The sequence below is a fragment of the Clarias gariepinus genome, chromosome 26, assembly GCF_024256425.1.
Source record: "Clarias gariepinus isolate MV-2021 ecotype Netherlands chromosome 26, CGAR_prim_01v2, whole genome shotgun sequence".
NCBI lineage: Eukaryota > Metazoa > Chordata > Actinopteri > Siluriformes > Clariidae > Clarias > Clarias gariepinus.
The window spans coordinates 8,838,570-8,866,299 of NC_071125.1; the positions used below are offsets into that span (position 1 = coordinate 8,838,570).

The 27,730-nt window shown below is 38.5% G+C and overlaps 1 protein-coding gene across 1 annotated transcript in view; it reads right to left on the reverse strand.

Annotated features, from left to right (window-relative positions):
- Nucleotides 1-27,730, reverse strand: part of si:dkey-12j5.1 (uncharacterized) — an 86,736-nt gene that overhangs the window by 46,720 nt on the left and 12,286 nt on the right. Inside the window, exons 6-8 of the mRNA XM_053487484.1 lie at nt 21,995-22,118; nt 21,151-21,264; nt 14,576-14,644 (exon numbers count right to left, since the gene is read on the reverse strand). Coding sequence (XP_053343459.1) covers nt 14,576-14,644; nt 21,151-21,264; nt 21,995-22,118 — 307 coding nt within the window. The remainder of the gene's footprint in view (nt 1-14,575; nt 14,645-21,150; nt 21,265-21,994; nt 22,119-27,730) is intronic.

Sequence of the window (27,730 nt, forward strand, 5' to 3'; positions counted from 1 at the left end):
AATGTGGTAAGCACCAAAGGACGTAATATGAAATTAATCTATTAAATTAAAACCTATCAATTAAAAAGTGATCTGAAGAGGTTGTTGTGAGAACTCCACTGATACGTCGACAACGCAGAGACATCTCAATTATATCTTAGAATGCTGTCCATTTTTCCCGTCTGCACAATGCTTTTTGTACCATCGATGAAGTTCCTAGGAGTTGTTAGTTACGTGGTCAATACCATCAATACTATACTCTAAAGTTCTTCCTGCATCTTGCTTTAATTACATTAAAAAAGGCGCGGCAGCTCCACATCAGGGGAGACGATCCTAGATCCTTACCAGTCTCTGTTGCGTTCCTGCTAAGTTGTACAGCATCTTTTTGCGATAACCCAATTTTTTGAGGACATAGTGGAAACATAACACAGCCAATAAATGTATTTAAAAAGTTCAGAGACATTCAGGGTTTTGTGCGAGCCACAAAAGTGAGCCAGAATTGCTTCTATTGCAATTTCCTGGCTTTAGCAGCACTTCAAAGACGAAGCTGCAAAGGCAAATAAAAAAGGGATTTCACAGATTTTCATAAATGACTGTTGTTGGTTTTTTTTTGTAATCATGATGAAATTTTCATCTGGACTAAAGCACTATGCTGACTCAAAACACAACCACTTTTAATTTTCTTTATAGCTAAAAACTAATTACTAATGAACCCAAATTAATAGCTTTCCATAGAAAATTATGTAATTTAACCAATTTCTGTTGAATACCTCTACCTAGAACGTGTAATTAATATCTGATACCTTATTTGCACTTTAAGAAAGCAAACTGTTGCACTGTGAAGGACAATTATGAAAAAAACAATAAAATCACTATTTACTACGTCCTATTTGTTACTTATTAGCAGAACTGGTGCTTGTTTGTATCATGGTTTGTTTATCTACAAAGAGTGTTGTACTTGACACACACTGCACATCGGGTTACAGTAATACATTACTTATTATTTTGTTTTGCAAGTTATGCCAGCATATGGTGTTTATGTTGCAATAAATTCAACAACAGTTGGTCTCATAACCTAAGACATCATAATTACTTCAATACAGACTGCAAACTGTAAATCCCAGTAGCTTATTTGACCATTACGCACTACTATTGAAGCAGATGGCATACATGTCTAAAAACACCCCTGACACCAGTACAGCAAAATAATTTACATGTTATTTTTGGCCTCAATATCAAATGATTTGCTATTAAAGGATTGTTATTGAAATTTTGTAAAAGCAAATGCAAAAGTGGAACCGATTAATCATTCTAGATTAATACAACCACTCAATAACAAGTCGAAACTAATTCAGCACCAGCCTCCAATTTTAATACCATTCTTAGTGCTTTCCTTATGACCATCGGTTTCACTTTTGCCCAATCATTCTAGATAAATGCATCCATTTAATGACAGTCAGGGCATAAAGACATCTCAATACATAGTCATGTATTTTTCTATTTTCTGACTACAAATATAAACACAAGAAATGCTGTTTCTTTTCTCTTTTTCCACAACATAGGCATTACGCCATTCTTATTAATAGTATTACGCTATTAAACAAAAGTACAGACATGACTTGGTGAAGCTGAGCTTATCCTGACCTAATGTGTTAATGTGCTTCTGGCCTAAAATCATTGCTCCTAGTTTAGCTTTAAACCCTGGTGTATTTTAGAAAAAGAAAAATCTTTCAGAGAAACCTAATACTATGTCTCAGCTCCACTGAGAACGCCAGAAAAGGTTACCACATTCACACAAAACCATTAACCTCATTCCTTTGACATTAAGGCAGGATGCTCTGGATTCATTTGACCCAAGACTCCAGAATCGTCATGAGATATGCAAATAAACTAAGACTTTGTATATTTTAATCCACCCATATAAAGTGATCCATATGTGCCAAAATATCCATGCTCATACATTATACATCATATTTACATTAGTTAGTTACTGTAGATTTAGGTTAGTTGACTGGATTAGATTCCCAGGGGCACGTCTGACCTTTTCTAGCGGAGCAATTATATGCTTGAACGAACGTGCATACAAATAAAAAGACCTCACGCATCCTTATACTCAATTCACTTCCAACAATACACAGGCCTCCTGCGTATGATTTTCCCCTTTGATCCTATTACTTACCTCTGGCTCGAGCAGGACATTATAGTCCAAATGAGCTTGCTCCCCAAACACAGAGACAAAAGGATGCAAGCCGTAATTAATGACCATGGCTGACTTCCTTTTATTAATGAGGCTTCACTGGGAAGGAACATTCAAATGAGAATTTATGACTGTAGCCTTTAATAAAACCTTGCAATATTTATCACCTTTTACTATAAAAAGTCAGCAGTACACAGGTATTCACTAAACAACAGAATTAAAATCACTTCATATGTCCGAAATTACCAAGTTTAGAGTTATAATAAAATAGGGTTCTAATAAAATATTGGGAAAAGAGATATAAAAGAATGGCTGTAATGGTTTAATAGAAGAAGAAATTTATCAATACCTTTTTCAGACCATGTACAGGCAGTCCCCGACTTGCAAACATTCAAGTTACGAATTTCCACAGTTTTCACGTGTATGGTGCAAAAAAGAAAATGCAATGCACCAGATATTATATCAATATTTACAACTGTAAAAAAGATTTCTAGAGTATAAGTGAATGAATAAAATGTCCAAAATCCAGCATATTGTATGTGTGTGTGTGTGTGTGTGTGTGTGTGTGTGTTGGGGGGGGGGGGGGGGGGGGGGGGGGGGGTTGGGGCGGGGTTACAATGAATCAGTCTGGCAGCACAATGATGGAAAATGGTTTTTCTTTGAAGCTACCCTGAGGGTGAATAACCCTAATTATGGAAAATCCTCAACAAAACAGAGTTCACAGTCCAATGAAGTGGAAAACAGCTCTGAGACAAAATTGGATTTCCCAATGTTATTTAAAGGCGCAGAGACAACACATTGTTACATTTGTATAAGATTCGTCTCTCTACCTAGAAAATGGTTCTGGCCTTGACTGGTGTTGGCAACTGTTTCTCTGGGAACTTGACAGTTCGATAGTTCATGACTGGAACTTCTTACAAGTCTACCTGGGTCTTCAATAACTACCTGGACTCCATATTAACATCAATTAACATCAGCTATTATAGCTGAACTGCCTCCCACCCTACACACTGTATAAATGCAGATCATTTACTGCTTTCTGTTTCACCCAGATGAGGATGGGTTCCCTGTTGAGTCTGGTTCCTCTCAAGGTTTCTTCCTATTACCATCTCAGGGAGTTTTTCCTTGCCACTGTCGCCCTCGGCTTGCTCACCAGGGACAAACTGACCATTTTGATTCATACAAATTCACATTTCATACAAACTTAAATAATTCTTTTGACTATGTAAAGCTGCTTTGCGGCATTGAAAATTGCTTGCAAAATTATTATCTACCCAGTATTTGTGTTGCAAAGTCTCAAATACAGTAAATTTTCAACATCAAAATTTATTATTTCCTAGCAAATATTTCAAAGGGGAAAAAAAGCTGTTTCCAGAAAGATATAAGGATTCAATGACTTGTAATGGCCCTCAACTGTGAAATATTAAACAACTCTCATTTTCTGGGCACCCCACTCCTTCACATGAACTGTCACTGAAGAGGAAAGGAAAGGAAAAAAAAAAAAAACGGTAATAAAAGTTCATAACTCAGCATTAGGGTGTAAAATTATATTTAAGAGGTTGGACATCCCACTAAGCACCCTTGGATCAGTCATGGAAGCTCCATCACATCTTCCGAGCACCACTTAGACAAAGCCCTTTCTAAAATAATGATTAAAAACTGTTAAAGGAAGCCAGTGTGAGAGCGACAGTCACTCTAAAGAAGTTAGAGTCTACTGGGTCGAAGTGGAGTAAAAATGCAATAGAAAACCATTTCAAAAGATCTTTTAGACAGAGCGACAGACAGATAAAGCAAGTTAGCAAAGCTTGAGAGAACCATCACCTCTTGTCCAAACAATGGTCCCAGACACAAAGAAAACAACAGCACAGGAGTAGTGTTGGGTGAGTGATCTACTGTATAAGGGCAAACTAAAATACCAGCTATGAGTCCCATTTGAGGCAGCACAGTGGCTTAGTGGTTGGCACCGTCACCAGCGGTGCACCAGTTTGCATGTTCTCCCTGTAATACGGTGGGTTTCCTCCGGATGAATGCAGATCAACATAATGTGTATTCCCTGTAGAGTGAATGAGCGTGCGTGTGTGTGTGTGTATGCGCCTTGCAATGGATTGGTACACCTTGTCCAGGGGGTACCCCAGCTTGTGCCCCAAGTCTGCTGAGATAGGCTCCAAGTCCCCAGGACCCTGTATAACGGTTAAAGTCGTATAGACAGTGAGTGTGAATCCCATTGTGAATCTGTGGCACTATTTTAAAAATAGCCAGAAACTGACCAACCCAAACAACCTGAAGAACCAACCTGGAGCAACTCTGCCAGTAAGAATAAGTAAAAATCACTCCCAAACAGTCTGTAAGGCTAATAGGAACCTACAACACACTTAAAGCTGTTTCTGCAGCAAAAAGTGATTTTAAAAATTACATCTAAAAACTGAAAGAATTAAATATTAAATATTATGAAAGAATAAAATTAAATATCAAATATATCTAAGTCAATGTTTCATTAGCAATGAAATTCAATCTTTTAAGGGAGTTGAATAATATTTGAAAAGCACTGTACATAAGACCAACTACAAGTATGATTATGAGCATGGCATCAGACAGATACTGGATACTTATATTGGGACTAAAGCTGCTAAAAGAAAAAGAAGAAGAAGAAGAAGAAGAAGAAGAAGAAGTAATAGTACTAGTACTAGCGTGGTGTAAGTATTAATACTTACACCACGCACTGCAACACGTTCCCTCCGATCCTCCAGCACTGCTCGCCTCATCCCAGCATCTCTCAGGGATCGAGGGCGGCATTCATCCAGGCTCTTTTCTGTTCTAGCACCTAGGTGGTGGAATGAACTTCCTCTAGATGTCCGTACATCAGAAACTTTGACTATCTTTAAACGACGACTCAAGACGCATCTGTTTCTCCAGTACTTGGACTAACACCCCCCCCCCCCAAAAAAAAAAAAAAAAAAAAACCCTCTTCCCAGTTGTGTTAGACCAATGGCACTTGGTTATTAACCTAGTTAACCCAGTGTAAGTATGTATCCAATGATGTAAACATTAAAGCACTTTTTGTAAGTCGCTCTGGATAAGAGCGTCTGCCAAATGCCTCAATGTAAATGTAAATGTACTAGTTTAGAATTACAGCATATGCCAATTAGGTGTGCTGCAATTTAAACAAATAAGGAACAAACAGGATTGAATAAAAATATTTCTGCATTATTTTCAGAAACTACTTAGAAACAAACACATTTAAAGTTAAATAATAACAATAACAATAATAACAATAACAATAATATTTTCTGAAAATGTTACAGTAACCCTCTGAAAGTGCATTGAATCCTGTAGGAATGATGTAATATGATTTGATGCAGTGCAATTCAGTAAGATGTAAAAAGATAAACTTTCATTCCCTTTTTATACCAGTTACAATGAATATAGTAGGTATAAATCAATGAACGTGGGAGAGACTGAGAGAAAGAGGTCCTACATCAGAATGGCCTCCTTCACAGTTTGACTATTATGGCAATATTTCAACTTGAAATCTCATTTTGTTATAATGTTCCACAGACCTTGTTCAAAAGGTCACTCAATGAGGTAAAAAGAAAAAGAATGTGGTTAGCACTGCCGCCTTGCATCTTCAGGGTCCGGGTTTGATTTCTGGCCATGCTCAATTCCCGTCTCTGTGTGCATGGAGTTTGCATGTTCTCCCCGTGCTTGGTGGGTTTCCTCCGGGTATTCCAGTTTCCTCCCACAGTCCAAAGATATGCAGGTTAGGCTAACTGGCGTTCCCAAATTGCCCGTAGTGTGTGAATTAGTGTGCGAGTGTGTGAGTGTGTGTATGTGTGTGTGTGCCCTGCGATGGATTGGCATCCTGTCCAGGTCTACCCTGCCTTATGCCCTAAGCCTTCTGGGATAGGCTACAGGCCCACACGGCCCTGAATACAGGATAAAGCGGTGTAGAAAATAAGTGAATAAGTGAGTGAGTGAGAGCTTTAGGGAGTGGAATATTTCATTAACAGGGTCTGACAGATAGTTAGAGAGGCATGGATGCAAGCAGAAAGAATGGGGGCGGGAAAGAAAATCATAATGCAAAAGAAAATTAATTTAATAAAAATGAATAATGAAATAAAATCTGTGTGGTGCTGGACTCATACAGAAAACAAAAACTATAATGGTGCAGTCATGAATGCGTCGTAGCTAATGTGCTGGCTTAAAATCAGTGAATCTTTACACCCCAAGAGGTTTGGGCAAAGATATATATCTGGTTCATCATGCTGTTTTGTTTTCTAAGTATGAACCAGCTGACTGATGCAACCAGAAGTCAATACAGTTATCTTCCTCTCATTGCTCTAAAGGCACACAAAATGACAATTCTTGATAAAAATGAATAAAGATGAGTCAGAAAAGGAGATATAATTATTATGAATAAATGCAACAAAAATACTAATCATTACTATACTACTGCTGCCAAAGATTTCATATACCTGTAATATTGAGGTCTGGGACGAAAAAAGTAATGATAAATACTGCATTATTTTAATCTATCAAAAAAAAAAGGCCTATGGTCTCATATACACAGTGGAACCTAGGATTACAAGCATAATTCGTTCTGAAAGTGGGCTTGTATTCCAAAACACTCAAAAATCAAGGCAAAATTTCTCATAAGAAATAATAGAAACTCAAATTATTCGTTGCACAGCCCCCAAAAAAATAATAATAAAAATAATTGATACCAAACATAGAATAAAAATAAAACAAATTAACCTGCACTCCTTGTAAAAATAAAAAACTCGACAGATATCCATAAACAGTTTCCGTTTATGTTGTGTGTGTGTGTGTGTGTGTGTGAGAAGCTAAAGTAAGGAGGCCCCTCTCCTCTCCCCCTTCTCGTCTTACACAGATACCCTTCCTCCACTCATTCACACACATGCGCGCACACAACAGAAACACTGGTTTATCGGAAAAATAAACAAGAAATCTCTCTAACGACACTTGATTGAGTGACATCCTAACGGAATCACTGCTGTAAAGTAAAAATAAAACAAACTAACCAGCAATTTACCTTTAAAAAGAATCGCGACAGATCAGTGTTTTTATGTAGAGCAGAGAGAGTGTGTGTGTGTCTGTGTTTGTCTGTAAAGGCGAAAGTGGGAGGGGTCTGAGTGCATGTGTGGCACGGTGTCGAATGACGCGCACGCACAGACACGAAGAGCAGGCTGCTACAGAGAGAGAAAATGGATCTTTAACCTCTATAATGAGACTTGCTTTTGCTTTACACGCACGCTGTACACACACGCATATAGACACAAAATAAAATATGTCACATGTGGACACAGTGTTATGGTAAACAGTACACGCGTGCACGGATGTTGATTATACCAGTAAGAGACGCGCACTAAGACCCAGCAGAAAAGACGATTACCCACAATTCCGCAGCACAAGAGAGATAAAAACCGTTGGCTCAGTTGTAATCACGTGACGCTCAGCATCAAACCAAGAAGCGCATGCGTGATGCATGATACTCAGCACTCGTAAACCAAGACTTGTTCGTTTTTTAAGTAAAAATTTTTTTTTAAATCTTTGCTCGCAAACCGCGTTTCTCGCAATCCACTTTCACTGTATGTGTATGTGTATATTTATAATATGAATAATTAAAACCACTATGGCCACCGCAATTAATCATGTAAAACGTAAGTATCCAACTATTAAGTTAAAATAAATAAAAACTACTGGTGAATTCCGAGAATGTTTGCATAATTGTCAGCTTTACCCCGATCTACATAGCTAAAAACAAACCAAAAAAAATTATAAATAAATACAATTTCCTGTCTTATATTAGAGGTGGACAAATCATAAAATCATAACTTACAGTCCAGTGATAGGGTCACCAGCACAAATGAAGGTAGGTCAGTACGGTCTATAGTACTGCGAAGAGGGGAGAGCAGCTGCCTGCCAAAACCCAAATTTAAAACCACTACTTTCAGCAAAGGGAACACATCTGATAAAGTTGTCCTCAACACTTTGTCTCTTAAGTAACTGCTTCTAAGTTGTTCCAAAATGATTCTAAACATCCTATGTTGTTGTTTTTTTTATTATGGACAAAGCTACTTAGCTCCTGATCAAGGGCACTACTTTATGTGTGGAAAAAAGGATTGTACACTATACATAGCGACCTACAGTAGCTTTTCATTTTATGCTGTTTGGGATTCAACCCTGACACCCTGGCAGTTGAATAGCTGAGGTTCCAAATATGGAACTATAAAATGAAAATATAAAATAAATCTTAAAAGATTCTCAGGACTGTCCACCACCTACATGGTTTATTCGTCTTACATTTTGGCTATATAGTACCACTAAGAGTTAAAAAATCCTCTTACCCCTGTTAATTACACTGTCAGTCAGCAGTTTCACCTGTCACAGTTAGTTAGCTCTGCCAGTCGCAGAAGGAAATGTCTTGGCAACCAATGTGGAGCAAACTGGCTGGTTAAATAATAATCTGTTGATAATAAATGGTGTTTCTGGTACTATTCTATAAAAGCAATACCACACTCAAGATCGTGTTGTACCAAATATAAGCACAGATGATATCTTCAGGCATAACAGCCTTGCTAATAAGCAGTACAACAGCACTCCCACTAACGTGATATTGCTTGATTATTTTTGTACATTCTAGTATTAGCTACCAGGGAATGTTACATGATTTGCTCAGTCATATAATATGGTAAATAGAGTAAACAGTATAGTACATGGCCTTATTGTCAAATACGTAATGAAGCTTTATTGATGAAAATTAGACATTAAATAGCATCTGTAAAAAACATTTTTAGTATATTATTCATATTTGCCTTGTAGACTAGCTGTCAGTAGAATATTTCTTCTTAAGAAAAAGTAATAGATGAACATATCACTAAGCAAAAGTAACACATTTACTAAGTGTGTATATTCATACAAAAAAAGTCACATGTTGTGCGGCACATGTTCAATCCTACTGCATCACACATATTAACATTTATAATGCATGGATGATGAATGATCTTTTCCAACTCATATGTATGTACACTGACAAAACTAAGCAAAATAAACTGCTGTGCCAAGCTGTAAACAAAAACGCTACCCAGTGTCTTTCTGTGCAATCTGAAGAGACTTTTTGTTGAGCGTGTACTCACAATGTGCTACCTCAGCCCCTGTCTTAGGTGAAGTAAGAGCGATGTAAAAATCTAAGTGTGGTATTGCTTTTATAGAATAGTTCCAGAAACTCCAGCAGAGCAAGCAAAAAGTATGGCCTTGAGAACTGAATCATTTAGCATGACACTAAATAAAAGGACTTATTTCTTAGGGAAATGTACCATTTAAAAAATCAAACAATAATAAAAAAAAAAGAAAAAAAAAGCCCCAAGCTACCTGGATGATTTGTCTGGTACACACACCGCTGCTTCTCACACCATTCTAGTTAACAAATTATAATGTGCATCATAAAACACAGCCATTAAGATTAGCTATTCAGTGAAATTTCCCTATAAGCAGTTTCTAAGGTAAAACACTAAAGATAAAAACCCACAAAAGAAAATTAGATAGTCAATTAAAAATGTGCACACAATGCACTCTTCGGTGAGTTTTTTTTTCCTAATTAAATACTTTCCCCTTTAGAGATAATTGAATCCCTCCAGTGTCATTACAAACGATCATTCAACTCAATAGGTATACGCAGTGATGAGAGAATATTCTCCTCTCCCATTTTGTTCCTTCTTGCTCTCCTTCGCTCTTTCTCTTTCTCTTCAAAGGAAGACATCCATCTTTTCCTGTAAGTGGGTGTGCTGGGGTTTGACCAGATGGTGTTGATAGGGAAAACGGCCCTGATAAAATTGAGTTAGAACCTGTTCCTGAGTTTTGACATCTTTAAACGCAAAGATACACACAGAGATTCTCTCAAGAGTCTGTACAAATAATACCAATATCTGCCAGTTTTACTCCAGTTTTATGAACTCTCTCAAGTGCACCGAGTTTGCTCAAGGAAGACGTTATGGCACAAAAATGCACACTCTGTTAAAAAAAAAAAAAAAAAAAAAAAAAAAAGGTACAAAACATCTACACAGAAACCTGTCTCTCACAGGCTCGTGGTTGTCTTAAGACGCCTGACAGAACAGGCATCTATATTATAGCACTTTTTCACCAAACACGGCTGCAAGACGTGGCTTGAAAACAAATAGGAACCCAGACTTAACCTAGCTGAATATGTGTGCTGTCACTTAACCTTAACTTGTGCAAAAAAGATGATTTTAGCTGTCAAAGAACCATTTTTTTATGAATATATTAGTTATATATATATATATATATATATATATATATATAGAGAGAGAGAGAGAGAGAGAGAGACTCAGCAAAAAAAAAATTACACACACTTCAGGAAAAGAATAGTATGATTCATATTATAATAATAATATATTAATGTTATCAATGTTATGTTATCATTTTATAACCATAATATTGCCATATTATCAATATAAAATGTATAGGAATATATTTAGTACTAAAATATTTAAACAGGTTGTTGGCATATTATATTCCGTGTATATAGACACACACAGACACACACACACAGACACACACACACAGACACACACACACAGACTATCTGCCACCCTCACTCTCAAACAAGGAGAGGAAAACGCAGCATGTGTTCAGTACCACGGTCAGCTCCATCTCATGCACAGGTGGTCAGCTCCTCCCACAAGCTGTGCACTGGGCCCAACAGCAAATTCCCCAGATTGCAATCCAATCAAGTACCCAAAGGATCCACTGCAAACATTCTGGTGTCAGCCACAGCATACACCAGAGGCCCTGCAGAGCCACTCCCCCAAGGGGCCAGAGCCACACCAGTGGCACAAGGTGAATCGAAAACCTAGGTGGTTTTAATGTTAACTGTATATCGTTGATAGTTGGTTGATTAATGTATTGTCTACAAAAATAAATTGTCTAACATAAAAAGGTGAGTTTAACATTTTACAAAAAAAAAAATTATTCACCTTTTTATGCTAGACAAAAAAAATGGGTGAAAATTATTTACTTGAAAATAATCGGTAGTGTTAGAAACCAATGTCCTCAATAAAACAGCTAGGAGGTTTTACTGTGTGTGCAGGAGAATATGCCAAACTTGGTCCTTTATATTTTTATGCAAAACCCAGGGTTTTATTTTTATTTATTTTTTTCATATAAAAACAGGGTTATCATATAATATGTTGCATTTCTTTACAGGCATGCAAATATTCTTCTGTAATCTTAAATGTTTAGAAATTTTTAAGATATGTTCAGAAATATTAGATGGTTTTGTACATAAAAATGTAGCCATGATAACCATATATAACAAAATGTGTACTAAAGATAATATGGTACCTAAGACTTTTGCCCAATAGTGCACTAAACCTATCCTAGCAAATTTTGGTGCATAAATCATGAACAATATTAAAAAGTTATCCTAGGTAAGTTATCTTTTACTTTTAGTAGACTGTACCGTAGACTGGTCCTGCTTAATTAGAAGGTAGCTCTTTTAACAAGTAACATTTTAGACGTATACTTTAATTCTGCGCTACTTGACTAGTGTACTAGCATTTAAAAATATATATTTAGTTAAGACTCTCTCTCTTTCTCTCCCTCTCTGTTTAATCTACATGAATCTTCCATTTGTTTCTCAAATTGCTGAGAATAAGTCTGGCAACACATGCAAGTTATATTCTTAGACTGGACTCTACTTCCCTCGACAAAAAATTGCCAGCCAAATAAATCAATGCAAACATAAAACTTAGTCATACAACTACTTGGTTATCAGAGCATCTCTCTTTGCCCCCATCCCCTTTTTAACTTTTTTTCCTTTTCTCAAAAGACCAATCAAAATGTTTCATGCTGGGCAGGAGCTTGGCTTCTGTCTAAGCACTAGCTATCAAAGCGATGACCCCATGACTTTCAGTGCAGCTCTGCCAGGCAGCCAGGTGACTGGTATTAATATTAATGCCTCCCCTATGGCGCAAAGAGCTTTCAGCCATGCTGAGACTTCTAACAGCTTTAGAGTCATGCTGCATTTACAAACACTTCTCACACGGGACGGAGATACAAAACAGACAAGAGAATGAAAAGAACATCCTTTTTTAGGTTTTTCCCAATTCTCAGTTGTGCAGAAAAACTCAGATTCCTCTTCTTTTTTTAAACCTCCTACTGTCATCACTCATTTCCAACCCTTTTTAACTCCCCCCCACCCCCACCCCCCCAATTCGATTATATCATTCTGTAATATGCTCACAGGAGTCTCACATGCATGCACACACAAACACACACAAACACACACAAAAGAGTAAAGGTCAAGTGCTAAGCAAAATACAGTTCCTGAATTATTCAACCGTAACCTCCCCACAGAGAAAAGATGGAAATATACTTTGAGGGGAAATGAAAATACCTCATTATCCAAGTGAAGCAAACACTCGTACAATGAATTTAGTAACAAACTTCTTTAACCATCACACATATTAAAAAGTGGCTTTGGCAACTTTTAAAGAGCCTTTTAAATTCCTCTTGGTAAATCAGAACTGATTTCACTGTTCACTCTCTTTTACACACTTACTTATTTCTATAATGCATAAGCTGTGCAGGGCCAAGAAGCCATTCGCAGGAGACTCCGGGCACTAGATGGAGTACACCCTGGAAGCATTGACAATCCATCACAGAGACTGTTGGAGGAAACTGGAGACGACCTGGAGGAAACCCACACCCAAATGCGAGACTCGAACCTTCGACCATAGAGGTGCGACGCCGCAGTGCTTAACACTACACCACTGTGCCACCTCATCACTGTATAGCACTATTTAAATCTGAATAGCGTTCACAAATTCAAAGGCAAAAAAAATCCACAATCTTGAACAAAAACACTAAATTCCAAGTCCATGTTTTATAGTACCAGTCCAAAGTTTGAGAACAATTAATTTTCTAGATTCTAAAACAATACTCGTATTTTTCTTTATTTTCCAAACAATGAAATAACACATATAGAATTAGGCAATTAAGCAACAACAACAGCCAGTCCGAGCTACCAGGCAGCGGTAGCTCAGAGGGTTAACGCACTGTGTTACTGATCAGAAGGTCGGCTATTAGCTACTGTACTGGAATGGAACTCATGAACATCAGATGATAGGGATAAACACACTTCTGTTGTGCCACCTTCAAGCTTGTTTTTCTTTAAAACCTTGAGTAGCGTCTGTGTTATGATCTGTGTCTCAAGTAGGAAGTAGGAAACCCTCGCTGAATATTATAAAAAATACTGTAATTACTAATCCAGGAAAGGTGGTGTTGTTCGTCTTTCGACTGCTCCTGATGAGGGGTCGCCACAGCGGAATCCCAGAATCCAGAAAAGATTTTGCTTTAGTCAAACACTTTTTGTAATAGGAAAAGCATAGTACCTAGTACCATGCTAAACTCACATGGGGTTTTACTGACTCAACTTTTAATTCTTTAAACACCATGACAGTCTAGAAAATTAATAGGTAAAGAAAAACAGGCTCCCAAGTGGCACAATGGAGATGTGTTGATCAGGATCAGGAGTTCGAAACCCAAGATGCTATAGCCATCCATAAGTAAGAGGGGGGGCTGGTATGTCCACATCGACCATAGTGACACTAGGCATTCATAGTCCAGTTTCTTTCCTCCTTTATGATAAGAATAATGAGTAGCTGGTAGGGCTGGTTTTCCGGGGGGGGTTCCTATAAAGATGGGTGGAATTGGACATGACTAAATTTAGGAGGGAATCGATACAGGCCTAACAGTCTGTTGAATGTTGTTGTGCATGAAATTCCTGAAAATGACACTGTGACTGATTTATTGGCTCCAATGTGCCATCTAATGGATGCCACTTTCAGTCCTTTACATGTAAATAAGATACTCAGGCGAGTATGTGAACAATGCGACACAGACACTAAAGCCTAATGTACACTGCATGATTTTATCTCTTATTTCCCAGTCGACAAATAATGTCGAGGCTAAGCGGCAACCCCCAGGAAGCAAATATTCAATGTTTTGTTCGATGTTCAAATATTTGATTTTCTCAAAGATTAATCACACATGGTGAACCTCTCTGCAACTAGTGGCAAGCAGAGCAGTGAAAAATGGCCTATGATAGTCTATAAACAGTGAGGGAAATGAATCAGCTATCATGTGCAGCAGATTACTGAATCCAGTTAGTCATCTACATTTGTCTGGGAGGATGAGAAAAAAAATGGAAAAAACAATAATAATGTTTCTACAAGAACTCCTTTGTCATATATGGATGACTGTTTTATTTGTTTTATTTTGCTCATATTAGTAGTTAAAACAGGTTTTTGCTCATATAAGTAGTAAAAACAGAGCGAGTGAAACAATGCAGTAGAACCTTACCTCAAATTCCTCAACTTCTATCAGCAGTTTGGCTGTTGTAATTCGGGACTCGTATGGTGGGATTTTACTCTGGTTAAAAAAAAAAAATAAAAAAAAAAGTTGTTATGGGCAAAATTCTCCATTTGGCTTTCAGCAACTTTATGCATACATAATGCTAAAACAATGTTAGAAACCTCAGGATCTAGCAAACATACACACACACACACACACACACACACACACACACGTATATATACACACATATACACACACACACAATGATGTGCTATTAGTGATGCAATGAAATGAAAATCCTTGCTGAAAACTAAAACCCAGAGCACACTTGATGGAAATGAACAACTGAATAATTATTATTCCTTATTATTATTTGTATAACAATATAAATTTTCATAAACATGCTTTTTCGTACCAGGTCCTAGCCATGTCCCTGTCAGGTTCTCAGTGCATCTATCATGACACTGATTTCCTATCTTGCACATGATCCTGCTCCACCAGGCGCTTATCACATGCTTACTACTGTACGTTGAGATCGTATCAAACACGTGCAATGCTTATCATGGGCACCATACCTTTATATCTGCTGCTTAGCACCATAAACTTTGTAAGCACTAAAAGAACGTAATTTAATTCACTCACTCACTCATCTTCTTTACCGCTTTATTCTGTATTCAGGGTTGTGGGGGGCCTGAAGCCTATCCCAGGAGACTCAGGGCACGAGGTGGGATACACCCTGGACAGGGTGCCAATCCATCACAGGGCACACACACACATACACACACTCATTTACACACTACAGCCAATTAGCCTAATCTGCAGGTCTTTTGACTGGGAGGAAACCAGAGTACCCGGAGGAAACACACCAAGCAAGAGGGGAACATGTAAACTCCATGCACACAGATGCGGACCCTAGAGGTGCAAGGTGACCGTGCTAACCACTACACCACTGTGCCTAATTCGATTAAATTTTATTTATATAGCGCTTTTAACAATGGTTATTGTCTTAAAGGAGCTTCATAAAAAAGAAAAGAAAATTTTAAAAGAAAAATTATGGAAGTGTGTATGTGTGAAAAAATGTGTCTAGATAATAATGAGATGTCCCTGATGAGCAAGCCAAGGGTGAAGGCGATGATGGCAAGGAAAAACTCCCTGAGATGGCAATAGGAAGAAACCTTGAGAGAAGCCAAACTCAACATCCTCATTTGGGTGATAACGGATAGAAATTATGTAACATCACATGTGTTATGCAGCCAATTATTATTAGCCAGTGAAATTATTGTTATGCAGTTTAATATAACAAAAGTTATTTAAATTAACATGAAGTCCAGTTCAGCACAGGAAAGAGTCAGCAGGTGCAAAGGGCAGATGGGGTCTGGATCACTGGGAGCACAGGAGCAGCATGTGTAGCTCCAAACCACCATGAAGCAGAATCCAGGTGGAGCTGGTCCTGCTCTGGATGCCTCAGGATCCTCGCAGAGTTGGCCTTTGTCTACTAAAGCTGGCACGATCTCCAGATGCCTCGGGATGGGTAGAAAGAATATGAACTTTATGCTGTCTTCTACAACGTAACATAGACGTACCATGGTCACAACACCAGACTGATGAGGGCTTTGTAAGAACAACATCCAATCCAAGCCATCCAATCTTTTTTGTCTGCATCGTGCTTGTAGCACGTCAATGAAGTTGCTTAGAGATCTTAGTTATCCCGATAATTGGTCAATGCCATCGTTACTATGCCCTTATTAAGTTCATCCTGCATCATGTCTTCACCAAGCATTTTTTTTTTTTATGTCCAAAAAAAGTGTGGCGGCTCCACATCAAGAGAGACAACTGTATGTCTTGTACGGTTTGTCAGGAACGCAGTAGAAACCGGTAAAGTTCTTACTGCCTTCAAACAATTTTTTTGCAGAGGTAATGGAAATGTGGTGCAATGTGACAGGGGGCAACGTTAGTACGAATGGTACGGTTAGTATTGTTAGTGACAGTAGTAGCAGAAATACCATTATTAATATTATTATTATTATTATTATTAATATTAATTAATAAATAATATAAGTATTAATAGGATTAGTAGAGGGTCAACTGGCAAGTATAAGTAGTAAGAATAGTAAAAGGAATAAAAATAGTACTAGTAATAGTAGGATTAGTTAAAGCAGTAATAGTTATTAGTATACTGCCCAGGCACTAGGATTAATAAAACTCATGAAAATTTGCACACAGGAAGAAATCTGAGAATATTAGTAGGCCAGCGTGGCTGGGCCTGGGCGTGGCTCAGGGCCCTCACGGTGCCCCCTGGAAAACTTTGGTGCATAGCTCATACACACTTGCAGGAATACATGTAAACCCAAGACATATTAAGATCTTATTGAGCGAAATTTCATGCTGCATGTCATGGGCTCTAATAAACAGGAAGTCAGTTTGCAAAACGCACCCAATGAATTCTGATACTCCTCCTAGGGAATTTAATCGATCGCCACAAAACTGGCCCAATATGATCTCAAGACATTCAGGATGCAAAATTGCGAAAATATTTTTGATGTCTCAGTAGGGGCGCCCCAATATGGTGCCACCGAATATGTTGTTAATTGTGGGAGCCCATCACAGGAGTTAGAGGAGAACATTGGGGTGATTATGTGTACTTTGGCAGGGATTAACCATTTAGGTCGAGCACTTCGCAGCACTAAGGTAATGGCGCTTCTCCGCCGCTTTGTAACTTATACATACATACATATACATATCTGCCTCTCTTCTTCTAATGAAATTATATATTTTTGGTATAGAGATATATATTTTTATCTTTTATGTCAGTTTTCTTTTTTCTTTATCTTTTCATTTTTCTCCTATTTATTTTTCGTTTTCTCTTTCTCTATTTAACTGTTCGCACATGGTGCGCTGTTTCTAGGAGCTTAAGTAGCCAACCGGCCAGGTGTAGCGCTTTGATTGCAGACATCGCGGGGTTGCCCAGAAACCACGCCCAGCCTGCCTATAAATCCGTGGAAAAGTCGTCGGCACAAAGTAGTCGTTTGCCCGTTGCGCGGGGGACCATGTTACACTGCCTTTCTGCTGTGCCAGGGCAGCGATGGTGCAGGTGTTTCAGTGCAGGTGTTCATTGCTTTGCAACTATTTTTAGTAAGTGTATTTATAATAGTAGGGGTTGTTCCAATAATAATCAGGGTAACAGAAGTAAAATAACCCACTCCCTATCCTAAACAGGGTTGCTGGAAGCCTGAAACTTACGCTAGGAGACTCTCTATCCCGGTTTACGAGTATCGGTGTACACTCTGGACGGGGTGCCAATCCATTGCAAAACACAAAATTCTAGTTCATCTTTATTTTCCACTGTTGTGTGTGTGTGTGTGTGTGTGTGTGTGTGTGTGTGTGTGTGTGTAGTCTAGGGCTACAATACACATAAGTGAATGAACTGCTACCTTTATATTATCTACACTGTTATGCTCTAAGGTAGCCGGAGCCTGACGAGCAAGATGCAAATGTAAGACGCGCTCTTTTATGCACGGCACTTCTATGTGTGTTTTCCGAACCTCTCGGCTCATTAGCACTTCATCAGAGCCTTGTCTCCTTTTCTGCTGACTGCACTCTTCCCTGCTGTCTGCGCCTTTCTCGCCTTTTCAACCTCGTCTACTCATTAACCACCCTGGCCTCCCGTCTCATTGTGTGTGAGAGTGTGTATGTGTGTATACAGTATATATGTGTATGTGTGTGTGTGTGTGTGTGTGTCTCAGTTCAAGAGTGCTACCACATCAGATTTTCATCATGATGGCATTGAACCAAATCTGATCCCAATTACACTGTGGCTTTTACATCCTGTTCATTTTTTTTGCTTTTTGTAGGAAACGAGCAGAACACGAAAGAATGCTGTTTAATTTGCCGTCGCATTATGCTTGCAGCTATTAAATCAAACAACAGAAAATGATCCAAACAAAAAGCCAAGACAGAAATAAAGCTGGGGCTTTTAATAATTTCCTTTAGTAAATTTCAGGGCAGTGATGTATACAGACAAGCTGAGAAATTCTTTTTGCCAACCTCAGAGAGCATAATATTAGCTAGCTTTAAGTAAAATCTCTGGATTTCACGTTGCAAAGAGGAACGTTAAAGTACAGGGTCAGCATGTGCGCGCACACGTCTGCCTTGCAGCCCGGTCCGCCTGAGAGCGAAATGAAAGGATTAGTCTCCCCAACTCCTACTAGCTTTCTGCATCTAAGAACTCATTTCAAAGCTCAGGAAAGCTTCATGCAGCGCTGCTTTTAGTCTGGCCAACGGAACAGAGGGCAAAAAAAGTCCCTCAATCAAACTTGCACACACTTGTAAACCAAACACAAATGCACTGGTAAAAATACGTTGTTTTACCAGACTTCCCTCATTCCCAAAGAAAAATCTTAATCATATCCATCTCGAAAAAATAACACCAATAACACCCTGCCATCACACCTTTAGACCAGGCAAGAGGTCTACAATTTGACCCCCTTAAAAAAAAATTCTCACACATTCCTTATTCCGTGACAATAAAGTGACTATAAACATTTAGGGAACAAAAAAAAACAAACAAACGTGTTGTTCATGAATTAATTACAAATAGCGACTGCTGGAAACCACTGGGAGCAGAAGGAATGAAACTGGCCGTTATTGGAAAACGTGGCAACGAGCCACACAATAACATTTTACATTTAGGCATTTGACAGACGCCCTCATCCAGAGCGACTTACATTTTTATCTCACTATAGATCTGAGCAGTTGAGGGTTAAAGGCCTTGTTTAAAGGCCCAACAATGGTAACTTGGTAGTCGTGGGATTTGAACCTGGGACCTCCCGAACCGTAGTCCAATGCCTATCATTGATTATTCTCCTCTAGCACATGCCTCCTTCCCTTACAAGTCAAATGCATTTAAGTCGATCCTTTATTATTAGAAATGACAATGGCCAATAAAACTGCATAATCAAGTCTCAACATAGGAAGAAACAGAGCCCTCATTTCATAATTATATAATTAATATAATCAAATCAGTGCGTCATCATATTTAAACCATTTCCTGTCAATGGGCAAGTAACTACACTTTCTTTTGTTACATATATTACTGTGAAATCTCCACAAAACCACTCAGTAGCTGTTATTACTTGCATTATACAGCAGCTGTAAACAGATGTTCCAGCCCCTGGCCCCTCCTTTTTTCTCGATCTCAAAGTTAATGAGCCATAAAAATGCAATCAGGCATTGAACACGAAATTGTTTGTACAATTACGCAATTTTGTTTATACGCTCAAGTCATTATACACTCACTGGTCACTTCATTAGGTACACCTTGTTGGTACAGGGTTAGACCTTCCTTTGCCCTAAGACGTGCCCTAATACTTTGTGTCATAGATTCAACAAGGTACTGGAAATTTTCCATATACATTTTGGTCCATACTGACATCACATATTAGTCGTTGCAGATTTTTCAGCTGCACCAACATGATGCAAATCTCTCGTTCCACCACATCCCAAAGGTGCTCTATTGGACTGAGATGTGATGACTGTGGAGGCCAATTGAGTAGCGTCCACTCATTGTGATGCTCAAGAAACCAGTTTGGGCTGATTTTAAGCTTTGTGACATGGCATGATATAATGTGGTCATAAAAGAATGGACATGGTCAGGAACAATACTAAGATGGCAATTAGTTCTCAGTTGGTGCTAAGGGGCCCAGAGTGTGCCAAAAAAATATCCACCACACCAGCAGCCTAAACTGTTTATACAAGGCAGGATGGATCCATTCCTTTATGTTATTTCTGCCAAAGTCTGACCCTACCATCTGAATGCCGCAGCAGAATTTGAGACTAGGCAACATTTTCCCATTGTTCTATTGTTGAATTTTGGTAAGCCCATGAGAACGGTAGCCTCAGATTCCTGTTCTTAACTGACAGGAGCGGCACCCGATGTGGATTTCTGCTGCTGTTGCCCATCTATTTTCGGAAATACACAGACAGTCTGGCCTAAAAACTAAACACGTTCAAGGTCATTTAAATGACCCTTTTTGCCCATTGCAATGCTTGGTTTGAACTTCAGCAGATCGTCTTGACCATGCCTATGAAAAATTTTAAGTTCCTGCTATGTGATTGGCTGATTAGATATTTGCCTTAATCAATAGTTTAACAGATGTACCTAATGAAATAGCCAGTGAGTGTATATTGTTTATGTTGTCTTGTATTCTTTATAGCTTAAAGGCAAACATCTGCCTGGCATCTGGTCAATGGCAATAAAGAGCACATTATTATAATAAACACAAGCATTATATAAACACAAGTATATGTATGAAAAATCATTACGGAATGGAGGCAGAACGAGGCAGGGCTATCGCAGTGGTCGAGCTGCTGGATTTCTGATTGGAAGGTCATGAGTTTAAACCCCAAGTCCACCAAGCTGCCACTGTTGGCCCTTGAGCAGATGTATAACGAGATAAATGTAAGCAGCTCTGAATCATGGCATCTGCCAAACACCATATATCTAACATGAATGCAGAATAAAATATCAATCTCTCATTCACTTTTAATGAGAGACAACATCATACACACACTCTCTCACACACCTGCAATTGCTCCTCATCTTCATCAGGCTGCTCTGCGCTCGCTAAAGACTCTTCCTCCTTCTGCCGACTCGGTAGCCATGACGACACACTTTTTATCAAGTACTCACGGCCCTCCTTTAAGAAAAAAAAAAAAAGATGTTTGCATCAGTTTTCGTAGTATATTATTGTATTATGTTATTTCGGTTGGTCTTTTAGTTCGGTAAGCACCTCTCCAGATGAACCAAAGAGAGCAAGATGGATGACACGTACCCCAGCATTAACTCAGACCATTATGAAAAAAATCTGATATAAAAAATTAAATGATCTCCTGCTTTGTAATAACGCAGTCAACTCTGGACTATTTCAAAAACGGTCATCTTGTGAACTTTAATATCATGTCTTGACCTGAAGTCTGAATGAATCAGGATCAAACTCCTTATACCAGTTTGCCACCTACTGGTTGAAATCAGGATTACAGTGCAATTTTGTTTTTTTTTACCTTAGGGAAGTGCAAATTCATTATATGAGCGCGCGATTAATTAAAGTATACAGCGACCTGAGTTGCACTTTCATCGCAATCTTTTTCTCTCTCTTACACTTTCCGCTCAGAGCTGTTAAGTGGTGGGTAAGTTCATAATTAAAATTTCCCATCAAATTACTGACGAACAACTTAACAATGTCATTATAATAAACCTATCAAAGTGCAGCGGAGAGGAAAAAAAAAAACGTATAGAACATCAACAGCACAGCTGATGGATTCCGTTCATTTCTAAAGCACATGAACTTAAATACATGCTTTGTGGGTGGTGTGTGAGAACACGACAAAGAAGACAGGATGTTTGCTTATATAGAGATGATAGTGTACCTCAGGTTTCTCAGTGCTGAAGAGGTAGCTAGCCATTAACTGCAGAGCTTCAGGGTTGTTCTGGTCATAGTGCAGTGCTTTCTCAATAGCCTCCTTACACCGCTCAGCTGCTCCCTCCTCCATACTGAGGGAAAAAAAAGGCATTTGCACATGAATAGAGTTATACAACATTGATTCGAGGTATCTTGCAACATCTTAGATTCTTTCCTATTGTATAAGTTTCAGACCATTACCTGAACATTTAAAGCAACCTAAACTTAGCTTTATTCAACAATTTCACTGGGTTTATTTTGTATGTATTTCAGGGTTTTAAATATACCGTAACTGCATAATACTGGAGGTATTTAACAATTATTTTCAATTAAAAAACTATTTAAAAGCTGCTTCTATTCAAATAATATTTTTTTTTCCAAAACTACAAAAATTGTCTGGGGAATTTGTAATTGTCTCTCTTTAAACTAAATAAATCTGATAATTTTTTTTTTTTCATTAGAAGTCAGACCATAATGTTTTATGATGATGCATATTTGAATTATATCTGCACTAAAGGATAAAAGCTACAATCTGAGATTTTGGTGATACAGTCATGTCTCCTAAAAGCATTTTCCAAAGACAGCGCAATGACATGTATGTAAAGATTTACATACACCAAAGGCAGGACAAGCTTTTGATGCCAATGATTTTTCAAGGAAAAATGGAAAGATGGGAGAGTAGCTATCTGCCGAAACCCACATCAAAAGCCCGCAACTAAACGAGAGTTATGGTTTAATAGGGGGCGGGGGCAAAAACGTTTGCACACAAGGCTATGTAGTTTTGGATTTTGTTTTTTCTTGATTGTATTATCTTTGGCTAATATTTAAAGTTGTTTAATAACCTGAAAATTTGTTATATATAAATAAGGGGGGCCTCCGGGAGTCTATCATCCGAAGATTGCTGGTTGATGCTGTAACCTCTCGAAGCCGGAGGTCTAGAGAAAGCTGATTGGCCGAGCTCTCTCAGAGGAGAAGGATGAGAGGTACTTAGTGCTCCCACATTAATCACAGCTCTACAGCCAATCAGGGGCGTCTGTGAGCTTGCGCAAGCGGAAGGAGTGGATAGCGCTGTTCTCCAAGTCTGTTACGCCACCCATAACGGTGCGTGAGCGAGCAGTTCGAAAAGAACCCCCCAAGGTGTGATGTGAAAAACAACAAATTGAATCTCAAACCCCTTTCCAACCCCTAAACAAGGGCATTAACTTGGTGTGTGAAACATTCTACAACCTACATAGCAGAATAAGACATTATGAGAGATAAAGAGAAATTTTAGACATCTACAGGTCGGTCCACCAACTCCATTGCTTATTCTTCTCACCTTTTGACTATATACAGTATACCCGTGGCCAAAAGTTTTGAGAATGACACAAATATTAATTTTCACAAAATTCTGATGCTTTGTTCCCCAAGCCAATTAGATATCACTTTTGCATCATGCCAAGGTGCTCCATCATGCTGGAAAAGACATTGTTTGTCACCAAACTGTTCTTGGACGGTCGAAGAAGCTGCTTTCAGGAGGTGTTTTTGTACCATTCTTTATTCATGGCTGTGGTCTTGGGTAAAATTGTAAGTGAGCCCTTGGCTCACTTTCCTTAGCTGAGAAGCAACCTCACACATACAGTAAATGGTCTCAGGATGCTTTACTGTTGGCATGATGATGCCATTTCCAGCATGATGGAGCACCTCGCCTTAGTGGCTCTGGGAACAAAACATTGAAATGTTGGGTCAATGGCTAAGTACCTCCTCAGACCGTAACTCTATTGAAAACTTGTGGTCAATCCTCAAGATGTGGGTGGAGCAAAAAAAAAAACAAACACAAATTCTGCCAAACTCCAAGCATTGATTATGCAAGAATGAGCTGCCATCAGTCAGGATGTGGCCCAGAAGTTGATTGACAGCATGCCAGGGAGAATTGCAGAGGTCATCAGCCCAGCAAAGTCACAATAAATTCTCTGGCATCTCTTAGTGATGCCCACAAAACTTCATTAAAGATGAAGCACAACAAAAGATAATCCAAACGACAAGTAAACTGTAAGAAAAGGAATTTCTTAGAGGAAGAAGTGGAAGTCATTTTGAATCACGTCCACAGTTTTTGCAAAATATATTTCTCTATTATTTAGAAAAAAGTCGTAGCATTGCCAAAATATTGCCAGTTATATGATTTGAAGCCAGTCGGGGTTTGTGTTAGTGAGTCGCCTTTCGCGTAAATTTACACAAACTGAGAAACTCCTGTAGGATAACTTTTTGTTCTCTGAGCTAACGGGATTTTCATGAATACCAAATGTCTCGTGTAAATGCTCCGCTGAACAACTTCTGAATAAATTTGGTCGTATACCGCTTGACGAATGAGCACCAGTGTTTCCTGAGAATCCGTTGGTTACTTACAGTATTAAAAAAAAAAAACTGTTTCTCATGCATGAAGTCATTTTTCCTCAGCCTTCAAGAAGAAACCTGTGCATAATTTCACACTAGTACTTACCTCTTAATGTGTTTTTCTTATTATATTAAATACTTCTAATTTAACATAACATTATATTAGCAAACTACTTGATTAGCAATGATTACAGTTCTGTTATGTTTGCACAATGAGTAATTATAAATTACAATCTTTAAATTAACTATTATTTTTCAGTTTGAGAAAGAGAAAGCATACATGGAAAAGAACTTAAAACTCACATTAAAAAATAGTGGTGGGGAGCCGTTTTGTGCCTGCGGGTTCAGGGAATTTTGAAAAAGACTGATGTGCCATAAAGTCGGTTAATATTAACCAGAGTTTATATATATACACATACCTGTTATATATATATATATATATATATATATATATATATATATATATAAAGTCCAACTTCCTTTTATAGATATAGATTATAGATAGATAGATATTAAAGAAAAAGAATATCCTTGAATATTTCTCCTTTGATGTCCATGTATCATCAAAATTACATTTTTTGTACTGTTTACTGTTAATGCACTTGATACTTGAATGAATGCTGCATTTCATAGAGCACTGCCAAGGTGTTATTAAAGACCTGGGCCCGGTTTCCCAATAACTCACACTCTTAGCGCGTTAAGAAGACTCTTAAGATACATCTTACAGGAATTGATTACATTTCTAAGTGTGTTTCCCCAAACTGTCCCTCACGTCTGACGTTACAAGGCACTGTCTACAGTGAATTAACTGACATCAATTGCTCAAGGAATTGATTTTTCACTCCTTTTGCATGACAGCATTAAGAAAGACAGCACTTTTTATGCAAATTACACATGGCACAAAATTCTTCAAATAACGTTTATTTTGACATGGGTTAACTTACAGTGGTGTGAAAAACTATTTGCCCCCTTCCTGATTTCTTACTCTTTTGCATGTTTGTCACACAAAATGTTTCTAAACATCGAACACATTTAACTATTAGTCAAAGATAACACAAGTAAACACAAAATGCTGGTTTTTACTATTTAGGGACAAAAAAAAAATCCAAACCTACATGGCCCTGTGTGAAAAAGTAATTGCCCCCTGAACCTAATAACTGGTTGGGCCACCCTTAGCAGCAATAACTGCAATCAAGCGTTTGCGATAACTCTTTTACAGCGCTCTGGAGGAATTTTGGCCCACTCATCTTTGCAGAATTGTTGTAATTCAGCTTTATTTAAGGGTTTTCTACCATGAACCGCCTTTTTAAGGTCATGCCACAACATCTCAATAGGATTCAGGTCAGGACTTTGCTTAATCGCTTCAGCTTGAGTTGACGAACAGATGGCCGGACATTCTCCTTTAGGATTTTTTGGTAGACAGTAGAATTCATGGTTCTATCTATCACAGCAAGCCTTCCAGGTCCTGAAGCAGCAAAACAACCCCAGACCATCACACTACCACTACCATATTTTACTGTTGGTATGATGTTCTTTTTCTGAAATGCTGTGTTACTTTTATGCCAAATGCAACGGGACACGGACCTTCCAAAAAGTTCAACTTTTGTCTCGTCGGTCCACAAGGTATTTTCCCAAAAGTCTTGCCAATCATTGAGATGTTTTTTAGCAAAATTGAGACGAGGCTTAATGTTCTTGGAAATCTGCCATGCAGGCCGTTTTTGCCCAGTCTCTTTCTTATGGTGGAGTCGTGAACACTGACCTTAATTGAGGCAAGTGAGGACTGCAGTTCTTTAGATGTCCTGGGGTCTTTTGTGGCCTCTCAGATGAGTTGTCTCTGCGCTCTTGGGGTAATTTTGGTCGGCCGGCCACTCCTGGGAAGGTTCACCACTGTTCCATGTTTTTGCCATTTGTGGATAATGGCTCTCACTGTGGTTCGCTGGAGTCTCAAAGCTTTAGAAATGGCTTTATAACCTTTACCAGACTGATAGATCTCAATTACTTTTGTTCTCATTTGTTCCTGAATTTCTTTAGATGTCTAGCTTTTGAGGTGCTTTTGGTCTACTTCTCTGAGTCAGGTAGCTCCTATTTAAGTGATTTCTTGATTGAAACAGGTGTGGCAGTAATCAGGCCTGGGGGTGACTACAGAAATTGAACTCAGGTGTGATAAACCACAGTTAAGTTATTTTTTAACAAGGGGGGCAATCACTTTTTCACACAGGGCCATGTAGGTTTGAAGTTTTTTTCCAACATGCAAAAGAATAAGAAATCAGGAAGGGGGCAAATAGTTTTTCACACCACTGTATCAATAGCATACAATATGCTAATCACCAAACTGTTGCTAATATTTTCCTGTAACCTGTAGTGGCGGTGAAACGAACCGGTTACACAATCATAGTTGATTGACAAACAGCTGACAACACTCTTCACCAGCTTCAGAAACAGTGTGAAGCATGTCAGTGGTTAGGGTTGTATAGCGCACTATGGAATGAATACGATGAGATGCCAGAAAAGAGTTTTAATACCCCTCTCTCACCTACACGGTTTCGCGTGATGGCTGTAAGTACGGTTCATTATGACGTTCATCATGCGTTTTCATCTTTCCATGCAAAAACTTAAGCTTGTTTAACATGCGGAAGCTCAGGGACCTTGCAGACCTTCGCGGAATGTCCGGTGGTCACTCAAGGCGGGTCAAAACTCGTGATGAATCATGATGAACTGTACTTACGGCCACCTCGCGAAACCACATGGGTCTGATGGGGATATAACACCGCATCTCACAGCGAGTCAAAACGCATAGGTGAGATAGGGGTATAAAGCATTACAATCAAAAATTAATGGATGCACTGTTTGAAACTTCCAAGTTTATTTTCTAAACTAAATCAAACTTCATCATAAAATGAAACATGTCAAAAGAAAAGTCCATCCAGTCATGGCTAATGATCAATGAAACATATTTTAAACAATAAGCAGCTGGACATCGGGACGTACAGAGTAAGTTGGCCTGGCAAGTGCAGGCCTGAGCAGGTCAAGAAGCTCCATAATCTGTTTCCTTGGAAGGCGAAACCTTTTTTTAAAATATCCCCCTTAGGCAAAATATGAAAAGGGCTAAAGTTTTGTGTAAAGAAAAAATTTACATGAACCACACGGCGCCGCGGACGGTGCCGTCTTCAGTTTAGCACAACACGCTGTAATCTGTTTAATATTAAAAATGATTGCAAATTTTAATGCATTAGTCACATTATAAAATAGGCAAATTAAAAGTCACTCTATTAGTTTCGTTTCTCATCTTCCTCATGACAACAGATTCTCGATAGGATTCAGGTCAGGCAAG